At 40.3% G+C, this 24,723-nt stretch overlaps 1 protein-coding gene across 5 annotated transcripts in view; it reads left to right on the top strand.

Annotated features, from left to right (window-relative positions):
* Nucleotides 1-24,723, top strand: part of dlg5a (discs, large homolog 5a (Drosophila)) — a 77,048-nt gene that overhangs the window by 18,308 nt on the left and 34,017 nt on the right. For 3 of the 5 annotated variants that reach the window (XM_041789331.1, XM_041789329.1, XM_041789328.1), the window contains exons 2-12: nucleotides 6,447-6,515; nucleotides 10,923-11,097; nucleotides 11,653-11,796; nucleotides 15,121-15,304; nucleotides 16,158-16,417; nucleotides 16,558-16,870; nucleotides 19,424-19,654; nucleotides 21,070-21,254; nucleotides 21,359-21,484; nucleotides 23,651-23,783; nucleotides 23,946-24,073. In XM_041789331.1, coding sequence (XP_041645265.1) covers nucleotides 6,447-6,515; nucleotides 10,923-11,097; nucleotides 11,653-11,796; nucleotides 15,121-15,304; nucleotides 16,158-16,417; nucleotides 16,558-16,870; nucleotides 19,424-19,654; nucleotides 21,070-21,254; nucleotides 21,359-21,484; nucleotides 23,651-23,783; nucleotides 23,946-24,073 — 1,948 coding nt within the window. The remainder of the gene's footprint in view (nucleotides 1-6,446; nucleotides 6,516-10,922; nucleotides 11,098-11,652; nucleotides 11,797-15,120; nucleotides 15,305-16,157; nucleotides 16,418-16,557; nucleotides 16,871-19,423; nucleotides 19,655-21,069; nucleotides 21,255-21,358; nucleotides 21,485-23,650; nucleotides 23,784-23,945; nucleotides 24,074-24,723) is intronic. The other 2 variants (XM_041789332.1, XM_041789330.1) reach the window with 1 other exon arrangement.

Below are 24,723 nucleotides of genomic sequence, written 5' to 3'. Positions count from 1 at the left end.
GATGAAGAAGTTTCTAAACACCTGTGTATGCTGTCTGTGCTTTTGGGTATCAAACAGTCTTCTGTATGCATTGAGGTTAGTACACACAAAGCATAATTAATTACTGTTTGTTATATAAATGCCTTAAACAGATAAAAATAGCTGTTAATGCCTTGTCTAAATGGGGTTTAATTATGTAAATTTTTAAGAGACAACCAGATAGGTTATTGACAAAGCCCAACATCTACCATCAACATGCTAACTCAGTCAGTTTTATTATCTGGTGCTTATTACAGTCCTGTTTAAATCTGCAGGGTGATCGAGGTAAAGATAGTTGAACAGGTTGGTAATGTTACTCTGCTTCTGCTGTTACAGTTGCTCTGCGTTTCCTGCTAACTGGAGTGTCCAAATACTGCTGTCTTTTTTTTTTTTAACCGAACCAGAAAACTCCCAAACTGGAGAGGAACTTTCTGCATGCGGGTAGAGTTCCTCGCTTTCATTTATCATCTCCTCTGACTTGATTTGTGCTGCAGCGGTAGCCGCACACTGCAGTAAAACTAGCCAGTGGGTTACCGAGTCTTCCTCTTCTCGCTTCTTTTTCATCTTCCCTCCATTTAATAGTGAGTGGAAACCAGCGTAAAGAGCCATTTCCACCCCCTACTATGAACCAATTAGTTACACGTTATTACTGTCTGTCTATTTTTAGCACAATATCAATATTTCTGTTTTTTTAAAGGACAGTTTCTGTCAATACCGGCCTATAAGGGCAGCCCTAGTTGATCGTTTACAGCTGTTTACAGTATACAGATATTTTCAAGGCTGCTGTTCTTTACCTTTAGAGGAAAAGTTGTAAACATCTCTAGTCCTGATGAGTCTATCTTATTAACTCTAGTGTGATTTCTAGAGTCTGATTCATCCTGATTGAACAGAGACTTGTAGATTCCCCCACTGTAGACCGACAGATCTATGCTCTCCTAATGGATCCCTGCTTTATTGATGCACTAAGCCCTCTTTACAAATGATCAGCCTCACTGACTGCGGCTGCTGCTAATTGCTATCGATGATTAAAAGCCTGGTGGAAAAAAAGGGCTAATACCGCCGTCCCCTCGACCACCAGATAGCTGCCTGTTATCCGACATACAATCCATACGACTGCATTCATCTTTGTGCTTACAAGGTGAACTAATCTTCCCATGACACTGATCTAAACATTGAAAAATTTTTGTGCACGTGTTTGTCATTGCAGCCAAATCTAACACAGAGGATTGTCCCTGAAGTGCCCTGTTCGTGGGAGTTAAAGCTGTCAGTTGATTCGCGAGTGTCCTCCGTCGTTAGAGATTACTGGGATTTTAATTTATCTGAGTGTTTTTGGTTTGCAAATCACAGAACACAACATTTAAGAAGCTACATTTTACAGCTTTTTTTTTGGCACAGAGCTTAACAGACTCTGTACGGTATTTTTAAAAGACTTAATCCCTCAGCTGAGATGGCATTATACCTCTCAGTGGCTCACGTCTTTTACTAGAGCTCGGTGTCACTCAGATGCAGGGTTCAAGAGTTGCCTTTAAATGCAGCTTTTTTAGAGGACTAATGCTGTGCAGGCCCTGAGTGGTTCTCATCGTGTCTGATGGAACAATATGAAATCAAAGCCGTGTGCTCACAGCTTTTCGTAGAGTAAAAGTGTCGAGCATCGGGGAACGTCAGAACAGATTAAAAGCCTTTCCAGCCTGCTTCTCTCGCTCTCTTTCCCCCGTCCTTCTTTGCCTCTTTGTCTCTTAAACACTCTCCCTCCTTATCTCTTTTTAGGACTTAGTAATGCTATCTCCTTTCATCTGTCCTCCTCTGCCCCATGTCTTCCCCTTGTCTCCTCTCCTCCCCTCCGCGGGGCCTAAGATGGAGTGTCTCCGTCGCACAGAGCTCATAGTTAATTAGGCTTGGCCTTGTCACACATTGAGGGCTGGAGCCAGAGTTGTTGCTAAACCCAGTAGGGAGGCAAGGACGGAGATGGAGATCTGGAACAGTTGGCGTCAATCTATTGCCTGCTGCTGACAAAGCCAGAGACCATTCCCCTGACCTGCACAGAGGAGAGCTGGGTCCATGTGTTCGCTTTGCATTCATCACATGGCATTAGTGTTAAAGGTACCTCACTGTGCGGTTTCACTCAGGTTCACTCTGTACTTTTTATACCTGTGTACAGGAAGATTGAAATTTATATTCTTTAGACACATTTTGAGCTAATATTGTTGATTGAGTTACCCATGGCTGATAAAAGAAAAAGAAATCTAGTCATTTGGATAAATTATCATGTTTTTAAAAAAACAAAGTGAAAGTGGAAAGGCAGTTTTTTCCGGGTTGTTTCCAGGTTCCAGGTCTTCTGATTTCTGCTGTTTATTAATGCTTTTCTTATGGAAATTGAATTTCATAATGTTTTGATTATTTAAAGATTGCGCTTTTTTCCATGAGAAGAGCAGCACCTTAAGAACTATTGTAAACATTATTTAGGGTTTTATATAGCTATGCAATTTTAAGAAGTTCAGTTTTGGTGCTAGTACTACCCTTTGAAACCAGTTTTCGATTATGCCGTAGACTGTGTATAAACATGGACAAAGTCTCAGTGACGGCATGCAGTGGTTACTGAAGAGGACTTTTGAGGCCTCTCACTGGTGGTTGCCATATTGCTGTCTTAGCTGAGCTTTCAATCAACCTAACACCAGGCCTAGAGCCGAAGTGGAGGTGACTCTTAAACCCTCTGGCCTTCTGATGAACAGCCACAGTGCACTGGTCCATCAGTAATGTAAAACCTTCGTATTGTAATGCATTACTGCTGCTAAGTCAGTAATAAAATTCCTTTACTGTAAAAAATAATCATGTTACTGTCGTTACGTAAATCCCCCAACTGCCTGTAAAATGGTTGCATGGAAAAAACAAAAGTGTCCCTTTCAATGAGCGCTCATGCAGCACTTGGTGATTCAGGTGACTGACACTTTAGGTCGAATCCATGGAAGAGGAAGAAAGAAACAGTGGAGCAGCTCAAATAAGGACATTTTAAATGCATGGAGACATGCATATTTTAATTTATGGCACAAAATGACAAGAATGTATGGTGACGTGTAAACTGTGCCCGGACCAGAATCAACTCTCAACTGTTGTGAACTTTGCATGAAATCTTTCAACACCAGCAAAGGCAGCGTACTAACACAAAGCTAGAGGCTACTGGGTATAGTTTATTACCTTTGGCACCACACACTGAAGGGGACCCACCATAGGCCCCGAATATTTTAAATGAATCCCACAAATGTAAATCAACTACCAGACTGCCTACTTTCCCCCTCCTGCCAGCTCTGCTTGAATCAGCCTCTCTTTGCATAAGAGACACTTGGGGATTTTTATAGTTAAAAAAGGGTGTATCGTTATGGATATCCGTTTCTGCATAAGTACAATATGTCGTACATCCCTACTTTTTTCTAGATTTGTTTTTATGCCTTAATTTGTAGAAGATGGATTTCTAGTGGAAGGAGTAAAAACAGGCCTGTCTGGCTTGTGAAATGGAACCACTGGCCAGACTTGAACCTGAAGTGCCCTTGTTCATTGGGCTTCATCGCATTATGCCGTTGTCTGTGGAATTTATTCCTTCAGTTTGGGCGAAGGCGCACAGCTCGGTAGCGGCTATGTCACGTGTTTTGTTGCTCTGATTGGCCCGTAAAGATGTGACAGACAGAACGTTCATCCAATCACTCTCCGAGTTTGTTTCAAAGCCTCTGCCCTTTCCCACTGCTGTCTATGAGAGGTTTTCCAGATGGATGTATGAAACAAATCCATCTGGCGTGCCAAGTTAGACTTCCATTGCTTCTGCCACGAGCCTCAAGTGGACAATTAAGAAACTGCAGTTTTTGCCCTATAAAATTGGCTACATTTATCAGCACGAAATGATGACTGCCTCTGAATTCTTCCCACTGTCCACTTATGAACCTCACAAAGCATCCCTGTTGGTTTCTTTGTGTTGTCTGAACATTTATCATATTCAAAAGAAGAGGAGAACATACTGGCCAACAGGAAACATAAAGTAGTTTATTTATTACATGCACAAGGATCATACCGGTCAGTTGCATGCAGTTTATGGTCATTCTCCGGTCACAGGATATGAACATCACCAACCCCCTCTCCTCACTCACTTATGATATATTTTCCGGATGTTTCCTGATGTGTTCTCACATCAGCTCAGTCCGTCATCACCACAGGCTGGGAAGGAAATTTGGGGTTTAATTTGAACAAAAATTTGGCTTCGTGCTCACATAGATCCTGACATGAATCAGCAGCTCATTTGTGTCTTCTCTCTGATTTTTCTCCCTAGTATTTATCACCTGCCCATCTCTGATTCAAAAGAACATCAGAGTTTAAGTTCTTAGTCACTACAGTTGATTCTAAGGGTTTCCCAACAGTTGTACATGGTTATTGTTATTCATAGAAGATAAAAATCAAGGAGAAAGGAGTTTGGTCACAAGACTTGACATGTTTTGCTCTTTTACTAGAGGGCTCCGGCTGCAGACAGTACATCTCTACAACCACTCTCACACACCGTTCATCTGTATAGCAGTTTGACTTTCACAACACATGACAGTGAGCAGCACATAGGGAGAGAATGCATTTCATCCCAAAATCGCTGTTGCATTTAACTTTAGGTGTAGTCACACCTTTATAATAAACAACCTCTTGGATATTTATATTCTCTTGGTGTTCTTGCATGTAAAGAAAAGATCATATTTCACTGGGAAAGTCCCATGAGTATCAAAAGTTGTTACTCAGTTCTTTGAGTAAACTTTAGATTACTCACTTTTTACTTTACTTTAGTAGATCTATAGACCAGTGCTTTAACTTGTACTTAGGTGAATTTCAACTAAAGGGACTGTACTTTTACTTGAGTACAATAGTTTGGAACTTTCCCAACTGTGGTTACAATATAAGACAGAGTAGCTAAGTTAGCAGTGTGAGCTTTAGCAATCATGGCTGCTTTTGAGCTTAGCTTTAGCTCTATCAGCTAAGAAGCTACATTAGCTATGTAGCTCTGTTAGTTACATAGCTCATTTTTCTATTGCTAAGTTAGCTTTAACAACGTGAACATGGCTAAAGCTAACTTATTTAGGCAGATAAAATATATATGTAGCTGCTTTGCGAGCTTTGCTGTAGCTGCGCAGCTCCATTATATATGTAGCTTAAGCGACAAACAGATACAGAAAGCTATTCTTGCTGCATTAGTTGATAAGGATTAGCTTTTTTCTGTCAGCAGGTTGTTTACCCCGTTTTTTTTTTTTTTTTTTTTTTTTTTTATGTTTTGTAATTAGCATTTGAAAGTCAGATTTTTAACTTTTAACTTTTGGTATCCTAACCTGTATCTTAATCCTTAACAGAAGTTTAATCTAATTTTATTCTGAAAGCTTTTGCGTGTATTTCCGTCCTGAGATATACAGCATCTCAGACGGTCTGTGAGAGTGGCCGTCGGAGATGAATGGTCTGCAGCCAGACTGTTTTGGCTTTTTACTGTCAAGCAGCTTCTGGCAGTTGCATAAATACAATACCAGACTTTTATTATTTTGTCTGTAACGGCTATGATTTAAACTTTTTGATTGAAAACACCTGTTAAAACTAAATGGTCTTTTGACTGTTACTTACAGTTTAAAGATATTTTTTTGCTCTAGTTCCTAAAAGAATCCAATTCAAAATTAATGGTGGTTATCAGCGTCTTCTTAAAGCAGCTAAAGCAGCAACTTTAGTTATATGTGGGTGTAAAATTTGCATAGAAATCAGTTTAAACTTTAATACTCTCTCTAAAACTGTAGGTTCTGGGTGAAACCACAAAAGAAAGGTATTTTAGGGTGAGATACAATAGAAACGCCTTCAGCAAGCCCTTAATCTGAGAGGTGTCCTTAAAGAAATTCTATCCTTCTTGTCAGCCATGTTTATGTTGCCCTTTGGAGCAGGGACTCTGCAGTATAATGAGGATCTGCATAGTCTTTCTCCTATGGATTGTGTCGCCCATGTGAAATATCCCCCAGCTTAACAGCATGCACAGCTATTCAGATGGAGAATCACTCTCTCTCTCCCTCTCTCTCTCCATGTGCTTGAAATAAAAAGAGAAAATCCCATTTCAGCCGTGACATTCTGCCTGTGTAGCAGAAACATACAGAGACTATACATCAAAGCGAGGCAGAGTGCACGGTGAGGAAAAGGAGGTTTAATGACGACTGCAGTCTGGAGTGATAATATAGAGCTGCTTAGAGGGAGAGCTGAAGTTATTATTCCGAGTATAAACCCTGCACCACACTTATTTTACAAGTGTGCAGGGAATATGAAACCGACTGTGTAATAGTCATTTCTCTTCCTCTCTTATTCTAGCCTCTGCGTACCTTTTAATCAATCAATCAGAGCTTTAATCTGCAGGATTCTTCCTCTTTGCTTTTGTCTCCTGGCAGGTTCTACATACAGCGTTCTCTCCACGATGCCCTCTGACTCAGAAAGCAGCAGCTCCCTCAGTAGTGTCGGTATGTATTATTACCCAAGAAGCCTGTTTTGTTGTATTTGTGTCAAGCCAGGTCAAACAGGGTCTACACATTGTCTAAACACTCCCAAACTGCAATAAAACCTATGCATTCCTGCATTATAACAGGACGTTTATTCTGATAAAAGACAAATATTGGATCCGAGTTATGAATTTTAGGAACTTAGTGCTTCTACTTTTCATTAAATCCCCCTAAAACACCCCCTAACGTCTCTCTCTGTCCTTAAGAAAACCTTGCTTGCCTTTCCTGAGTTTTGACAAAGGTCCAAGTGACTCAGCTGTGTTACATAAACCTCCAAAAGAGCCAAATGTTGAGCCAAAGATGGACATAATCCTCAGATTTCTAGCCATATGTGTTCTTTTAAATCAAGAAAACAACGCTGAAAAAGACTCCTTTATGATACGCGTATGCAAAAACATGTCTCTTTCACTGTCAAGGACTCGCACTGAAACAGAATGACCTTGTTATTTCAAAGAAAATCCTCCTCTGGTGAGATCAATCAGAGGAATTTCAAAAACAGACTAGAAGAGAACAACCAGGTTTTATAATAGATGCTTCATGCGTAAGTACTGGAAAACAATGATTAAAATGAAGAATATGTACATGTGTTACTCCCCTGTAAATACTGCAGCTGCTCTCAGTAAATGATTCCTTCAGAGCTAATCATATGGACTCATTAGGTAATGCCGCACATGAAACACAAGAGTTACATTACATCACCAAATCTAAATCCTGTCTGTTTTGCCTCTTGTATGTTTTTCTGTAAGAGATTACCATTTGATGTTGTCGTGTAAATCTAAGATACAGTTTTTGCAAATCTGCAGCAAATTGACACTCAAAAACTCCAATGCATCTTCCTCCAATGCCTTCAGTCTACCTTTGAAAAGATTTTACTCAAGACTTAAGCAGCGCACCTGAAACTCCTTTTACCCATTTCAAGATGAACTTTGGGCACAGATAGCAAAAGTTAATTTTGCCACTGAGTCACTGAGTGTAGATTGTAACTTCCAACACTTTTCTCATGAATGAGTTCACACAAGTATGATGGAAGCAGATTTAGAAAAGCCTTATAAATAAGGACATGCTAAGGATTTAGCATACATGTGGTCAATGAAGGCCAACCAACTCTGTCATACAGAATACAATGATGAGTTAAGGACTTAAAACTCAATATATAACCTCAGTACCCTATGGTAAGCACTACGAAAGATTTAAGGCATTGAGAAGATGCATGCGTAAATAAACATCACCATCATCAGTCAGAGGGATTAAAGTGGCAGAAACAAGGATTTTCCAATCGCAGCTTTAACTTCTATACAAATTGCAAGACGACACATATGCACTCTTATTCTTCCCTCCGCCCTCACTTCCTCTCTGTGGTGATGATATTATGATGATCGACTGTTATTATGTAAGATCTGGAAATGTGGAGTAATGTTCAGTTCACTTTTAAGCAAACAAATATTGGACTTAAGTATCATATCCGTGCTTTGCTTCAATAGCAAGCTCGTTTTATAGGGGAAGCTTATAAAAGGATGCAGCACCTGTGGATATTCATAAACCTTTGGTTTCAAATCACTGATCTACACCCAGAAAAAAGAATTAAAGTGTTTTCAAACTCACGTTGCTGTGGATCACATTTCAACCAGTGGCCCACATTTATAACATCATGAGTTTGGTTTTGTCAGGACCCAGAACCTATGTTAACTCATGCAAAGTGTCCTGTCAAAGGCTAGTTGTAAGTGGAAGAGGTCCTGATGTGGTGTATGAGTGGATTAATAAATGTCAGTGTCATCTGCGTATAAATGAACATTTGAGTTCGGTGTATTTTGGGGATACTCTTGATATAAAGTGTAAATGACAGTGTTTCCATGACTGAGCTCTGAGGCACTCCATTTTTAACTTCAGTATATTGAGAGGTTAATCTCTCAGCCTTCACACTCTGCTTTCTCTTTTAAAATGACATGGTCAGCAGTATCAAAGGCATTGTCAGGCAAGAGCAAGTCACTAAAAGACTTGTGGATCAAATAAATGAGAAAAAAATGGAATAGTTTTTGGTTAAGATAGATGTTTAAATGGGACAAAGGTGAATCATGAGCAAATCCTGATAAATTGTATGGTGAACCCAGTATGTAATAAATATACTGCATCATATTTTGTGTTGGGTGCATCATTACATCCTTATATTCACTGTATGTTCCACCTTGTGCAAAATTTTTAGAAACATAGTTTTTAGTGTCATTTGTTATGTTTATTATTTGTTGTGTGAGAGGATGTTACAATGCCTGGAGAAAAAGATGCCAGAGAAGAAGTTATAAGACAGTTGCATAAGAACAAAAGTGGGCGGTCTACACAGGGTGACTAGGGCTTGAAGGGTACTCCTCATTCTTCTGACCTTGTGCCATGTGGTTTCTTGAAGCAAAATCATTAAATCTTATTTTTTATGTTGGTAAATCAAAGATTGATGTAATGACATCATGGCTAAAGTTGTGAGTTTATTGAAGCATTATTGGAGATGGCAGTAGCTGGCTCTGTAAGGACTTAGGTTGTATCAAGTCTGAAAATTGGTCTAGGAATTCATAGCTTTCACCTTGCACTCATGAAAACCCCCCTGGTGGGCAAAAATGGCTTCTTTCTACTTTGCACAATAGAGAAGATGAAAGTTGACTATCTTAATGGCCAGTTACATGTTTAGACTATTTTTTTGTTGTTGTTTTTTTAATAAAAGGAAGTTGTCTTGTAGCTGATCACACTAACCTATGAGGAGACGAGCCTAGGCTATACTTCCACAGAACCCAATCTCAAAGGAATAGTGTACGATCTAACAGTACCAATTCTCTATTTTCTCCCATCTGGTTTTCTTTCTAACAGTACAGTTGCACCTAACAGACATTTTCTAATCATGACATCAAATAGTGTGTTAACCTGAGCAGAACATGGAGTTTAAACTAACATTACACTATCAGGATGCTGACTGGCAGCTGATAATTGTGTTACCTGACATTACAGGTAGACTGTTTCATACATATTCATTGTATATATATATTTCACATTTATCTGGGAAACCTCACATACAAAGCATTTGGAAAGGGCAGGACTTATCAAAAAATTCTAGAAAGGTGACTGGACGAACATCCTATCAGTAACATTTAATACACCCAATCAGAGCAACAAGACAAAACAAGGTAGTCATGCACAGCTCTGGTACTACTCCAAGCTGTACAGGGTAACGCTGCTGTCATTTGTGAACAACAGAGTTTCTCTGTGAACTAAAGTCATGCTGAAGCCGGTCAGGAGACAACAATATAATTTTCTCTGCCAAGACAAGCTTCGGTGTGCTAACACAGCATCAACCATTTGATAAACTGGCAAACCACACCTGTAATGATTGCAAACTCATGCCAAAGTAGGTTGGCAGAAGAGTCGAACCATCTTTTTTGCCATTGACGGTTTTCAGTTTTGTTATTTGCTCTTTATTTAAAAGTGGGCCTGTTTTGATAAAACTGTCTCTTTACTCTATCTATATCCAAGCTAATTGCTGCACTAGCAACAGCCATTACTATCAGCTTTCTGTACAACCAAACCCCGTCTGTAGCAACTGTCTCATTCTGCTCAAATGGCGCGGATCGGTCCAAACCATTTTCAGTTCAGCACAAACGTTGTAGGTCGGAGTTTTGCAAGATGGATTTGCCTGATGACAGACATGGAGGCGGGCAATCCAGCTACTTTGTAAGGCTTTGTGATATTCACTTCCCAAATGGCAGACTTATTGACCCAAACACATCATAAATACATAAAGCTGACTGTACTTTTGTTGACCTTTATACTGGCAGCAGTCTAAAGGATAGGATTATCCCCTGCTGTAGACATATCGGTACATAAACATCAGTGAAATGAAGTTCTGGCTTGGACTACAATGATTTCAGTGATATGACTGAGGCCTAACAAAGTGTCCAATGTGAAACAAATTTGCAGTTTAACTGAATATCTCCATGTTCGTGGTTGTATGGTGATGTAAATGTGACATTTTAAGGAGGTGGAGAGTCAAAACGCTTGGTGGTTTTGCAGTGGTAGTTGCTACTGTCCTAAGCATTTTTTATTCCAGCCCCTCTAACTGGTCATGTGACTGAAAGCTGTGAACTGGTGCCACTTCCTGATTACTGTAGAGGTGCCCTTTAGCAAGGCACAGGGCTATTTAGGTTTTTCCATAGGATCAAGTATGTGCATGGGTTTCAGCCTAGTTGTGTTTAGCATGTTCTATGACGGGATGTAGGAGCTGAATATCCCCTGGAGGAATTCATAAAGTACTGTAAGTCTTCTTCTATACGCACTTTGGGGGAAACTTTTCCATTGTGTCCTGATCAGTATCTCTCATCCTCACTGTCACAGGTTCCCCAGTTAATGGTGAAGCGTCCTCCCCACCCCCAGCTATCAACGACAACCGGCCATCCGGCGACAACCTGGACACCATCTTGTTCCAGCTCCGCCAGGTGACCAGGGAGAGGGACGAGCTCCGCAAGCGTCTGGCGTTGGCATCGCCTGGGACCACCTTCGACGACTGCAGGTGCAAAATCCTAGCCAGCCTGCCAAGTTGTTATTATTACTGCCTTTTTTCCCTTCTGGTAACGCTTCAATTTGGCTGCTGTCTTTGAATGTGTCTACTGTAATAACCGCGGGGGATTTTTATGCTTAAATGAAACACAATTGTTGTTTTAAGGGCAGAAAAGTTTTCCTCGGCTCTCTAGATGATTAAAGTCATTGTTATGTCAGAGTCTTTAGCCCTGGCTGACATGTTTACATCGACTAATTCTCTGTTGTCTGGAATAATGTTGATTCTACCTCGCAGAAATAGAGCACTGACACTGACTGCTTAATTAAACTTTATATGCTCCACTTACCAGATGTTTATTGTGTAATAGATGATACAATGACTGTTTAGCTTACATCAGAATCACTTTTTCTCTGTTTACATTGAGTCTAACATTTTATTCATTCCTTTGAATTCTTGTACAAGGCTAAGGCCAACTATGTATCAAATATCCTCTTATCTAAGCTCTATTTAAGGCCCATCATACCACAAGTTTGCTGGATAAAGTCATCTCTGTTTTTTAACCTTAAGGCCAAATTCTAAACCCAGTCATGACTACGAGCGTCTGAAAAGTCAGTGCATGAGGGCCATGGCAGATCTGCAGTCTCTCCAGAACCAGCATACCAAAACACTAAAGAGGTGCGAGGAGGCCGTGAAAGAGGCCGACTTCTACCAGTAAGTATTCTCATTGTTATGCCAGTTTTTCTCCTCATCTTGTGACAAGCTCATAATAACCCTCATTTCTTTGCAAAGCAGTGTGTCTGAAGGTGAATGTGGGTCCAAACTCTTTGTTTCAGTGCAAAGGTTGAGAGCTTAGGATGAGCATTCTGCCACCTGCTGCTTTTCAGTCCAGAAACAATTAAGTTTTATTGCATTATTTTACTGGAATTGTAGCGAGTACTGGCATGGTGTTGCAATTAACCTAATTGAAAGAACATCCCTTGGAGCTACAGCTGGCTTTCACATTTAAGGGAGAGGCACTACAAAAAAGGTTTTAAAAACCTGGAAATGGAGTCATTTATGTGATTGAATCATTCAACCTAACAGCTCATATAAGCCGAGGCTAGAATCCTGCTGCAGAGGCCAATCAAACCCTGGATTAGATGTTTAAGCTTTAGCTTGGTAGCATGTTTGTAGCATGAAGTAGCAGCAAAAGATGGTTGATGAAGGTGAATTAAATCTGCTAAAGTAGACATTTTAAACATTTAGGTAGTCAGGTTACATGGTTGTCTCAGATTTAGTTTTTACTGCTTAAAGCACAAGTGATGAGTTTTTAGCTGGTGATTAAAAAAAAAACAAAAAAAAAAAAAACAGTTCTTTAAGAACTAGTACCAAAGCAAACAAGGTCATCAGTAAGACTGACTTCATCCATAGAGCTGGTTTTATCTGACACCTACCCTGTGATAGTGGTTTTAGACAACAGCACACTGCAAAAACAGCTTTCTTCTTTCTCCCTGTCTTTTTTTCCTCACAATTTTTACACCAGGTGTTCTTGAAGGGTGTTTTTTAAAAAGGATCTCTTTTGTTAAGAAAACACTACTCGCTCACATGAAGGATAGTCAAAATGAAGACAAACTGAAAATTCCTCACAGGAGCTTTAAAAATTTTATCTGTTGTTGCAGGACAAACAAAATAAGAGGATTTTAAGTTTTTTGGGGGGGCTTTTTTTTGCCTTTTAAAGTAGTGATGGGTCAGTGGATAGACCCAATAACTGATGAACAAAAGGGGAATGACTTGCTGGGAAGGAGCCCCAGGTAGATTTGAACCAAGGTAGCCTTCTTTGAGGATCACAGCCTCGGTGTATGGGGCACAGAACTTTAGGCTAACGGCAGCTCAAATACATGGCTCTCAAACATAAGGTTTATGGTGGACCTTTTAGGCTTTTATCGTAGCGGATGGAATCAGAAACACAGATGAGATAGTGGGGAGTGAAATGCAGAAAAGGAGCCACAGGCTAAAAGTGAACTTGGACGTTGCATGTACGTGGGGGGCAACCTAACAGCAAGGCCATCTGCATTTTGATAAGAGGGTTTTAACCCAAGTGTTTATGACTATGTACTCTCTTTGGATTATTTTTATTGTCTGAATAGTCTTAAAAATTCATATTGTCCTATTTTTCATTTGAAGTATTTTTTTCTCAAACTTAATTTGATACTTTGTGTATTTGTCTTAAAAGCTGTGAATACAATTTATTTAAGGATGCACATTGTTATCGGTAAGATTTCGGTATCAGTAGATATGAAAATCTCTGCCGATATTTATTGCTGATATTTCGGCCACATGAACAAACAAGATTGTAGAGTTTGAGGCTGGACCAACAGTCCTGCGTTGGTTTGTCTTTTTCTTTGCTTATCCTCAATACTATAATTTTCAGGTGTGTTTTGAGGACTAAAGTTTGTATGTCTATCCTCAGACTTGAAATTTTGGTATTTAAGGACTTTAAATTTAGGTCTGACAATATTTAGATATGAGCATAGATAATAGTATTGCCAAAAATGTTTTGTAAATATCAGCATATCAGATATCTGCAAAAATCCAATATCATGCATCCCTAATTTATTTTGGTCAATTTAAGAAAATCTATGGTCAATTAAAAGCTGTTTGTGTGTGTTTATGTAAGAAGTGTTTATGTCAACAGCAATACAACACTACATTGTTTGGTTTTTATAGATATATCCATATTTTTCTTCATGTTAATGCAATATTTTTTAAATTAGCTGTAATTTCATAAAATGTCCAGAAATAAAAAAGCACAGCATTCAACAAGACAGAAAGAGAGAAGGTAAGAGCAAAAGAAAGAAATAGAGTAAGACAGAAATAGAGAAAGAAACAGAAAAAGGAAGCAATGGTAGAGGTTGAGATTTATATCAGGTTGTTCAATAGTCTTAATCTCTTTAAAGCTCTTTTAAAGGGATACTTCAACATTTTGGAAAATTTGCACATTGCCATCATCCCTATAGTCTTACTAATAGGTTCATTACCTTTAGTTGTTGGTGCAAGCAATTTTTAGATGCTGCCGAGTTAAGAGCTGCTCAGCTAACGCTATGGTGTCTTACGGTATTCTGGCTTTCCCTCATCAAACTCATCAAATACACAATCCAGCAACTCCAAAACGCTCTCTTGGACAAGTTGTGACCTGCACATTCACCACGCTATGAAATAATAACGTATAATTATGTAACACTACGACACATGAAGCAAATGCTCTGAACTATTTCTTGAGTAAACCACTGGGCGGAGTGACACAGCGCAGCTGCCATGTCTGGAGTGTAGTTCCGGCTTTGCCTTTACCTTTAAAACATCTCCGTCTCATAACGCTCCATGATTATTTCATAGCGTGGTGAATGTGCAGGTCACAACTTGTCCATGAGAGCATTTTGGAGTTGTTGGATTGTGTATTTGATGAGTTTGATGAGGGAACGCCAGAATACCGTAAGACACCATAGTGTTAGCTGAGCAACTCCTATCTCAGCACCGCCGATCTAAAAGTAGCTTGCACTGAGAACTGAAAGTAATGAACCTATTAGTAAGACTGTAGGGATGATGGCAATGAGCAAATTCCCCAAAATGTTGAAGTATGGCTTTAACGAAGTTATGATTGTCAGCTTTGGCGCCCCCCTGTGGACAAACTGAATATCAAAATTCCTGTTTTCTTGTTTTGTACATTCTGTACACCTGTGGCAGCAGTTATTGGCATTAAAGATTTCAATACAGAAACAGATAATTTCATCTCCGATGGTTTGTTTTGTTTTGGTAGGTCATAAAGAGATGTCAGTTTTAATTTTAGTCTTTTTGGTATCATGTTAAAAACTTCATACAGGAGCTTTAATAGTTTTCATAAAACCAACCTAGTTCTGAAATCACTTGAATTTATGTTTAACATTTTGCATATCCTTCTGGGTTTTCAGACTCTGTTTGCAGATTGTAATCAGCCCTTCTGTTCCCTTTATTTGCATTTGTAATCAGACTCCCTTATGTACACACGTGTCCTCTTCCCAGCATGCTGCACAGCCGCGTCTTGGGCGAACAGACGCAGCTGAAGGAGGAGATGGAGACGCTCAGGAGGGACAACGCCCAGCTCGTCCGAGAGCACAACCACGTGAAACAGAACTGCGAGGAGCTCAAACGGCTGCACGTTCAAGACCAGAAAGAGTTGGCAGACCTTCGGCTGCAGCAACAGCAGGTAAACAATCCACGCACACATCCCCCCTCTCACACACGCTTAAGCTCACGTGTGGGTGCATGCTGGAGCTGACCAGATGTTATAAGGGCATGAATTGCCTACAGATATTTACTGATATGACACAGATGCTGCAGCAGAAACACAAAATTGAACTTTTGAAAAAAAAAAAACAAAAGGAAAAAGATCTTTATATTTTGAAGTGAGGAACCCCTGACAATATTGTCTTTTATCCACTGAATACTTTGTTTTTAACAGTACAAGGGTGCTGTGACCCGTATTGGACAACTGTGCAGTACTGTCTCACACAGCACCATGGGAACACTGCAGTGCTTAAGAGCACAGGGCAGCCAAGCAGAGGGAAGTGCATACAGAGCATTTCTGAAAAGGGCAAGCACAGAAGAAAAAGGGCTTCTGCTTGGGCAAAGGGCACGTTGACCCGAGCCGTGTAGCTACAAGATCAGTGAATATGCAGTGTGCTGCTGCGTAGACGAGGTCATTGCAGCCCTCGGGTCACAGCAGCAGGACGACTACATCAGCTAGACCCGCAGTAATGAGACATCCAGTCCCACAGGGGATGAATAATGCAGTCTGAAGGACACTCGCTACACATTAAACAGATAATTTTGCAGCTGATCCACTTAGTTTATGTGCTTAAATGCAAAAATAAGCCATTGTCTGAGCTGGCACAGGATTTGCTTGCACTGTAAAAATAGAATCCTGTCTACACTTTGATGCCATCTGCTGCTTTAGGTGGGGCACAGCACAAACAGGCCAAGCACAACTTGATCATATGGCATAAACAATGTGAGCACCTTTAATACTTTTATCATTTAACTTTTGTTGTCCTCTCCAGGTAATGAGAGAGAAGGGCTCCTCCGAGGTGTTAAACAAACTGTATGACACGGCGATGGACAAGCTGGAGGGCGTGAAGAAAGAGTATGACGCTCTAAGCAAGCGCTACAGTGAGAAGGTGGCCAACCATAACACAGACCTGAGCCGCCTGGAGCAGGCCGAGGAGGAGAACCGGAGGCTGCAGAAGCAAATGGATGCGCTGCTCAAGCAGCGAGACTCAGCAATGCACTACCAGCAGCAGTACTCCACCTCCATGAGGAGGTATGAACATTTCTCTCCTACACACATGCATAAAAACCACACACTGATAAGAGCCACATTCATGCTGCAGCCGGCGCAATGTAATTTTGTAATGGTTGCATGAAATTGTTCATTAAATCGATCCTCCTCATTCCTCCCAGGTTTGATTCGGTGCAACAAGAGCTGAATAAATCCTCGGCTCAGAACAAGGAGCTGCAGAGAGAGATGGAGCGCCTGCAGTCAGAGGTGACACGCTACAAGAACCTGCAGCTGAAGGCGTCAAAGGATTGTGATAAGTTCAAGGAGGAGAGAGACTCTGTGTTCAACGAGTACCGTCTCATCATGAGCGAGAGGGACCAGGTGATCAAGGAGCTGGACAAGCTGCAGACAGAGCTGGAGGCCGCCGAGGCTCGACTGAAAAACACATCTTCAGAGAGAGTGGTGGCCAGTGAAGAGCTGGAGGCACTCAGACAGGTAGCAGACTGTTCACAAATGAAGCCAGATTTTCACCACGGCAGTCTTACTATCAAATAAAACTCATAACGCTCAACGTAGGTTCTAAATACAAACGCTGTCATATGTTTGTTAATGTCAAACTGACCACTGATGTTAAAAGGAGGTTTCCATAGCTGTTTTGCCACATGGGCTGCTAAAAATTTCATGACAGTCTGCCTTGAATATCCTCCTGACTTGCTTGTTAGCATTTGCACCCACAGTAGGAGATTTTCACTGCTGAATGAGAGAAGGGGTCTCTGGAGGGAGGGGTGTGACGTAAATGGATTGTGCTGAAATGGCTTATGAAACCAAAGTGCTAGTATGTATAATTGGACATGTTCACATTATAAACAAGTGAATAGTTAATATATGCATGCAAGTGAAAGAGGAGGAAGTCGTTTCATTACATGCACAAAGATCACACTGGTTGGTCCTGGATACAGACATCGTCACCCACTCACTGTTTCCCAGTGAATGTCCTAAAAGCATCAAAAGAAAAAAAACAGGGTAACTTTAAGGAAAAATTAGGGTTAAGTTGATGTAGAAAAAATTGGCCATTTACATTCAGACAGGCAGCTCACTTTTTTAGGAGTTTGAAGGAAAAACACTGCACAGGCAAAGCATTTTTACATAGTTCTTTATGTGCTTAATCCTTTTTAAAAGGGGGATGCTATTTGAGAAGAAGAGGAAGTTTTCCTGAAGAATTTCTTGATTGATTGTGCTCCAATTTAGTTTTGCTTTTAAAAATTGTTTATGGAGAAAAGGGTAATAGTTTCAGGCTCAGATTTATTAGAGTGCCTTAATTTAAAACTTATCACTTGCATGTTTTTTCTCTCCGTTGTATCATAGAGTTTTTGCACATTTTGGAATGGATGCTCCTCTGCTTTTTTGCAAATAGAGAGGCCACTTTTATGGCTCTGCAGTAAATATGTGCAGTGCATTCAGACTCCCTTTGTAAATTTATGAAAAATAAAAAACTGAAATATCCCTGAGATGTTTCTACACCTTGATTGGAGTCCACCTGTGGTAAATTAAATTGATTGGGCATGATTTGGAAGGCTTACCTCACTCTAAAGAAGGCCTCATAGCTGACAATGCATATCAGGGAAATAACAAACCATGGGCTTAAATGAGCTGGCTGCAGAATTCAGAGACAGGATTGTTGCAAGGCACAGATCTTGGAGAGGGCTACAAAAAATTCTACTGCACTGAAGCTGAGAACACAGTGGATTTCTTAAGTCTCAAATGGAAGAAGTTTTGCACATCTGGTCACCCGGCCAAACTGAGCATTCACTGGAGAAGTGCCTTTTTAAGAGAGGTGACCAAGAATCCGATGATCACTCTGACTGAGCTTCAGAGATCCTGTGGGGAGATGGGACCACAAGTTCCACAGAGACAAACATAACTGAAGCCCTCCAGAAGCCTCTTCTCAGTGCAAAAAGTTTTTTTGCAAACTCCAAGTGTACTTTCATGTGTTTTGCACTGAGGAGACGTTTCTGTCGAAACACTCTGCTATAAAGCCTGTCGTCCCTTGTTGTTTATCCCATTACAAGGTTATTTCTCGTCTATTTTTGGTGCTACACAGAAGGAGAGGGACACTGCACATGCAATTCGGAAATGATCTGGTAAATTTCAGAGTAACCTGCCCAGGAAATTTCCTGACTTCCTTGTTCACACCTGTCCCTCAGCGCAGGATGTTTTCATGCAGTTTGCCTGTCAGGTAATAGAAAGAGGGGGGTTTACTACTAAGAGGCTAGCAGGGACATTTCAGGTTAAAGTAAAGGTGAAAATTTTTGTAGCTCACCCTGGTGAATTCAGGGAATTTTTTTCAGTAGTTTTGTAAAAGTGAGAATGGGGCCTTTATTTTATTAATTGATTTACAAATTTTGCCATCTGAAAAAAAATCAGCATGTGCTATTTTTTGCATGACATCTACACACTGTATAACTTTTAAACTTTGACTTTATGCCAAGCAAAACCAGCTGGCTACTGGCTCAAACTACATATTTACTGTGGAGACATTAATTTTGTTGTTTATTTGACTGAACTCTCAGCAGCATAGTGCACACAAACTTATTTCACCAGAACTTACTTCACCAGATTTTAAGTTTTCAATTTTTTAGTCATGACTATATGGTGGAAAGTTTCACATAAAACTTCTCGTGACATTATTCATCCCTCTCAGCTTCCCTAGGGACATGTCTCACTGACAGTTACTGACTTAACTGTTTCCTCTGTGAGAATTTTATATCAACCTGTCAGGCTTTAAGAGCGTCTGTTCCAGACTTGGGCCAGACATTGACTCTTTAGTCAGTGGATCAGAGGCCAAATTCACAGAGGACACTGTATAAAAATAATTCAGCTCCACCGCCTCCGTTTTGAAGAATATTACTGAACACTGGTTGACAGACAAAAGAGATTCCTAACTAATGTTGGATCACTCTGCAATGGCCCTCAGATCATTTCTTCATATTGCATTAATGACTCAGAGCTCTGAGATACCCTCGTTTCGCCTTTTTCCTTCTATGGCAGGAGTTGAACTCGTCGCTGGTGGACCGTGACCGGGCCATCTGCGAGAGGAATGAGCTGCTGGAGAAGTACTGCCATGAGGTGAAGGACAAGGCCGAGGCCCAGAAGGAGCTGAGCCAGGCGTGCAAGGACATTGAGATGGTCCGGGAGGAGAGGGACGTGGCCCGCAAGGAGAGGACGGAGGCCATCATTCAAAGGGATCAGCTGCTGCGAGAGTACTACCAGGCCAGACAGGTAACAAATATGCTGCACCTCAGATGTGGCAGCGTGAAGTCAGAGGTTACACACATGGTGAACAGCTTAGAGCATCCAGGAAGCTGTCAGTTAGTGGATTACAGTGTGCAAGTGGTCTGATACTTAAGCTGATTTAGATCACTCCTCTGTCTGGAGCTCTGTTGGCCCACAAAATAGCGATCCTAAAAACCTACAGGTCACATGGTGAACCATTGCTCCTCATGGTGTAGTCATTTTTGATTCCCTCTCAGTGCATCAAAACACAGAAAACACAGCTCTTGATTTGTATTGAATCAGCAGGAACAATCTTGCTTTAATTATCCGCTGTACAGGGATTTTAATGGGATATGCTATGATATGGTGCCTTACAATACAATAAATTTCACCGCCCTCTTGGCACTGTGCAAAGAGAGTGGGGAAAGTGAAAAGAGCCACGGGCTGAATGCAAGCCCAGAACCACCTGCCTGAGAATCACACCCTCTGTACCCTTGCATGGATGCAAGGCTGCCTGCATCCCCTGCTTCTTTTATTTTGAAAGGGAAGACATACTGTGTCACAATTTCATTCCCACATTCAAATCGACAGTTTTGTTCACATAAGTTGCAAAACAGACCAGTCTTAACTGTATAAATATGGTCATCTTGTTAATTACTGCATATAATTATGTTTAAGACTATTTTAAAAGGCAGGTATTGTCCAGTAGAGCTTCTTTTATGTTGTCTGGCTCTATATGTTAACTAAGGAAGCAAACATGGATAAATACTTTGTTGTCTTACATATTGTTTGTTTCTGTACTTTTTATATTTTAGGTAGGGATGCAAAGGAAGGAAACCACTAATGTAGTTCTCCCACAATGCCAACATTTTCTCTCATGTTTGACCATGAAAACACATCAGAGTTTGTCAAACTGGTCACATCTCTGCCCCTTAATAAATGTTTTTTCTGAATTTGCTGTTAGGTGTGTTAAATGCCTGTATTAAATTTATATGACACCACAGATAAACATCTGTTCTGACATCTGCTCATGCCCACATTATTTGCTGATGGATGTTTGTCCAAAAGGCTGATATTGGATATTGGATTTTTCAGAATATCTGATATGCAAAGATTGTAAAATTCACTGTAACCAAGACAGATATTGGTACTAATATAAAAATGTAGTCAAACCAAGAAATTCAACCCCTAAAAGCAGTTCAAATTTTAAGAATGAACAAAAAAAGACGTAAGTCTTTAGAACAAGATACAGTAAGAGCTTTGGCTTGTTTGAAAGTCACAGTCTAATTTGTCTCCACTGTTGCTGTTTCTTATATTTTAGTAACTTTTTCTAACCTCTAACCATGGTAAAATACCAGATTCTGTGACAAATGGTTCTACAGTGAATCAGTATCTCATTCATATTTGCTCTTTGTTCTTAGAAACAAGATTCGGCCACCCTGGATATGGAACGCGCCAATAAGGAGATTGAGATGCTGAGGAAACAGTACGAGGCCATGTCCCAGGAACTGAAGGAGGCCACACAGGAGGCTGAGGTGGCCAAATGTCGACGAGACTGGGCCTTTCAGGAGAGGGACAAAATAGTAGCGGAGAGGGAGAGTATAAGGTCAGTGTGTGAATCGATTTATGAAAGACTCCAAATAGAAATGTAGGGCACGTACGATGTTGAAGCTCTTACAGAATCACAACCTCTCTCCTCTCCTTCCCAAGGACTCTGTGTGACAACCTGCGGCGGGAGAGGGATCGTGCTGTCAGCGATTTGGCCGATGCCCTGCGAAATCTGGACGATATGAGGAAACAGAAAAATGATGGGCTGCGAGAGCTCAAAGAACTAAAGTAAGCCTGATGCCTTATTTGGTTTCAAAGTGCTGCAAATGATTATTCACAAGAAATCCAAGGACAGCTCTTCTGCATTCGAGCAAGCACAAAAACCGTAGTCTCTGCTAAGCCAACATCTTGTGCTGCTCTGTCTTTGTCCACTTGAGCCGTTGTTCTCAGTGTGTGGCGGTGCGTAAGCTGTGATATTCTGCCTTCGGAGACTTCATAGTTGTTTGCTTGGCACCATTTCTGCATGCTAGGATTAAAAGTGTAATCCAGAGACGCAGCACTGTTTTGGACACACATACTCAGTCTCTCACTCTCTCAACTCCCCTTCTGCCTTCTAGCATCTTCATACTGCATGTTACAGCTCCCTCTGCTGGCAGAAGTTTATACTACAACCATTGAAGAGTCAGCTTTGAATGGAGTACGAAGTGTGCTGTGGCTTTGAGTTTCCTCCCCTACACTCTGTAAAAACAATGCAAAATTGGGGTTTTGATGTCACAGTTCTCCTTAAGGCATGCCTCAGTAGGATGCTGTATATCTTCCTGACAGAGGGGCATTGTTTGCAGTCTACTTATAGTTTTCTATTGTCAATATAAATCTGGATCTCTAAACCAGAATATGGAGCATTTGCTTGGGAAAGAATGGAAGCGATACAAGAAGTTTAACCCTTCTATTTATATAAAATTTAGGTCAAAAGATGACAACTCCAAATTCAAGAAAATCACATCATGCATTAATGGATGCAAAACATGTTAGAATAAAGGTAGAAATCTAAAGGGATAAAGTCACATCTAAACATTTAAAAAAGACACAAAAAGTTTGGGTAGAAGATCTCAATCATGGTCCAATCACTGTTTTAGTTCCTTACAATTTTATTCCCAAACAGAGTAAATTACAGTATTTTTCACAGTTTTGTTTATTGAGTTTTTACCATAGGAAGAAATGCACTGGGTTTAACAGCAGTATAAATTTATTGTTAAGAAAAAATCTGAAATGACATCTAGAACATAGAACACATTGTAATGTAACACTGAGCATGCAGCCTGCAGATTAATAACAAACTAGAAAAGCACTCAGAGAACGTAGACCTCCGCCATTAGCCCTATCTCCCAATTCGCTGTCTTTCTCTCTGTTACGCTTCGACTCGTCTCCTCGACAGGGCGTGTGTATTTCAATCTCTATTAACTCCAAAACTTTGAATAGAAACACAGCCAAAATGCTGCTGGGATTGAAGTTACTCTTGTCCGCCATCTCCTGGTGTAAAGTGGTAACAGCGCAGAGCTCCGCTATTAGCCCTATGTCCCAATAGTACAGAAACCTTAAAAAAATTCCTGGATCCAGACAGTGATCCGGATCACTCAAAAAATCGATTCAGTTCTTCCTTACGCCATTTCTGACATTTCCTGAAAATTTCATCAAAATCCATCCACAGCTTTTTGAGTTATGTTGCCAACAAACTAACAGACTAACTAACAAACCTACCTGATCACATAACCTCCTTAGCGGAGGTAAAAAAAAGAAGAAAGTATGGGAAACGATGGGAAAGTGATTAGAAGAATATCTGCATCTGGGTTTTATGTTTAATTCTGAACTGAAGTGACTGTATTTGTTAACATATTGATATCTCTTTGGCATGATGTTTTCTTCTCCCATACACAGATTTTAAAAGTTAAAAACTAATGATGCATGTTTCAATGCTGTGTCAACTACAAGAAAAGTCCTAGGGAATAATATTGGTCACTCTCTTGGTTTTAATGATCAAAATTGCAGGAAAGTTCCTGCATACTATTGAAATCTCTATTTGTCTATTTTTAAGTTTTGGCACTTTTTGATACTTAAAATCATTACAAGATAGAAGATTTTATATTTTCAAAACACATAGTATCAAAAAGTATTTAAAGTTTTGACAACCTTAGTAATAATATTTAACAACAAGGTATAAATATAGATTTTCCATATGTCAGCATGGAAATGAATCCCTGATGATTGATCCATTTGTTCCAACTGGAGCCTACATCAGTACTCATGAAAGGGGATTTTATTTCAAACAGACGATCCATTTGTTTTGTTGGGAACATTTTTGTGGTTGTGTGTGACTCCTTCTCCCTGTTGTCTCTGCCTATCCATCCCTGAGAGACTAACCTTCGACCCCTGTGTGCCATGTCTCTCTTTGTTTAGGGAGAAGATGGAGAGCCAGCTGGAAAAGGAAGCCCGGTTTTGTCAGCTAATGGCCCACAGCTCACACGACTCGGCCATTGACACGGACTCCCTGGAGTGGGAGACGGAGGTGGTGGAGTTTGAGAAAGACAGGGTAAGAGCAGCACTCAGCTTTTATTACTGAGAGCAGTTTGGTGACACGCCAGTGTCCTTTGAGGCAGACAAGCTTTAAAGACGGCCAAAAGTTGATGATATTGAGATGAGGTTGTCAAAATGAATGGATATGCGCTGACATTTAAATTATTGCCCTTTGCAGGAGGACATGGATTTGAAGGCACTTGGGTTTGATATCGCAGAGGGGGTAAATGATCCGTATTTACCAGGAGATTGTGGAATATTCGTTACAAGGGTGGACAAAGGAAGTATCGCAGATGGAAGGTTAAGGTATGAGTTAGTGCTATGATAGCTTTAAACATTTCATTGGTTTGTTTTGACTTTTTGTTTTCAATTCCAATCTAGTTTGAATTCATAGTCCTTTAAAATGGCCGTATTCACCATAAGTATCTCAATTTAATGCACATCAGTCATTGTCATCACGACCTGTCTGCTACATCGTAGAGTTAGGCTGAGCTCCAGAGGAATCACTGACAAACAAGTAGTATAAATTACCCAAAATTTGAAAGTAGCAACTGGTGTGTACCACACAGCTGTTTTGCTCTCTGCACTGAGACGAGGAGAGAGAGTCAGAACAAGTGAGCGAAAGCAAGAGATGTTGAGTAGCGTGTGAGATCTCTTTCCACAAGATCTAGCAAGACTAAAATCCCACGAGATTTCTCATTGAGTCTCACAAGATCATCAGGCTTCATTGATCTGGTGTAGCAGCTGCCATGAAGTGGTCCAGCTGAATTGAAAAGTGTCCTGCTATTGCTCCAGACACTTCAAAATTATTTGTAAAGTATTGATAGTGCATATGAGTGTTTTACATTTATATTGATTTTAAAGTTTTGGCTAATTAAATTGGTTGATATAAAATAAATTCCTTGCTAAAATTAAGGTTATTATAGTTAACTTAAACTAACTAAAACTAAAATTCA

The sequence above is a fragment of the Cheilinus undulatus genome, linkage group 6 (assembly GCF_018320785.1).
Source record: "Cheilinus undulatus linkage group 6, ASM1832078v1, whole genome shotgun sequence".
Classification (NCBI taxonomy): Eukaryota; Metazoa; Chordata; class Actinopteri; order Labriformes; family Labridae; genus Cheilinus; species Cheilinus undulatus.
The sequence above is the reverse complement of the archived record's forward strand: the minus strand, read 5'-3'. Positions and strand labels throughout refer to the sequence as shown.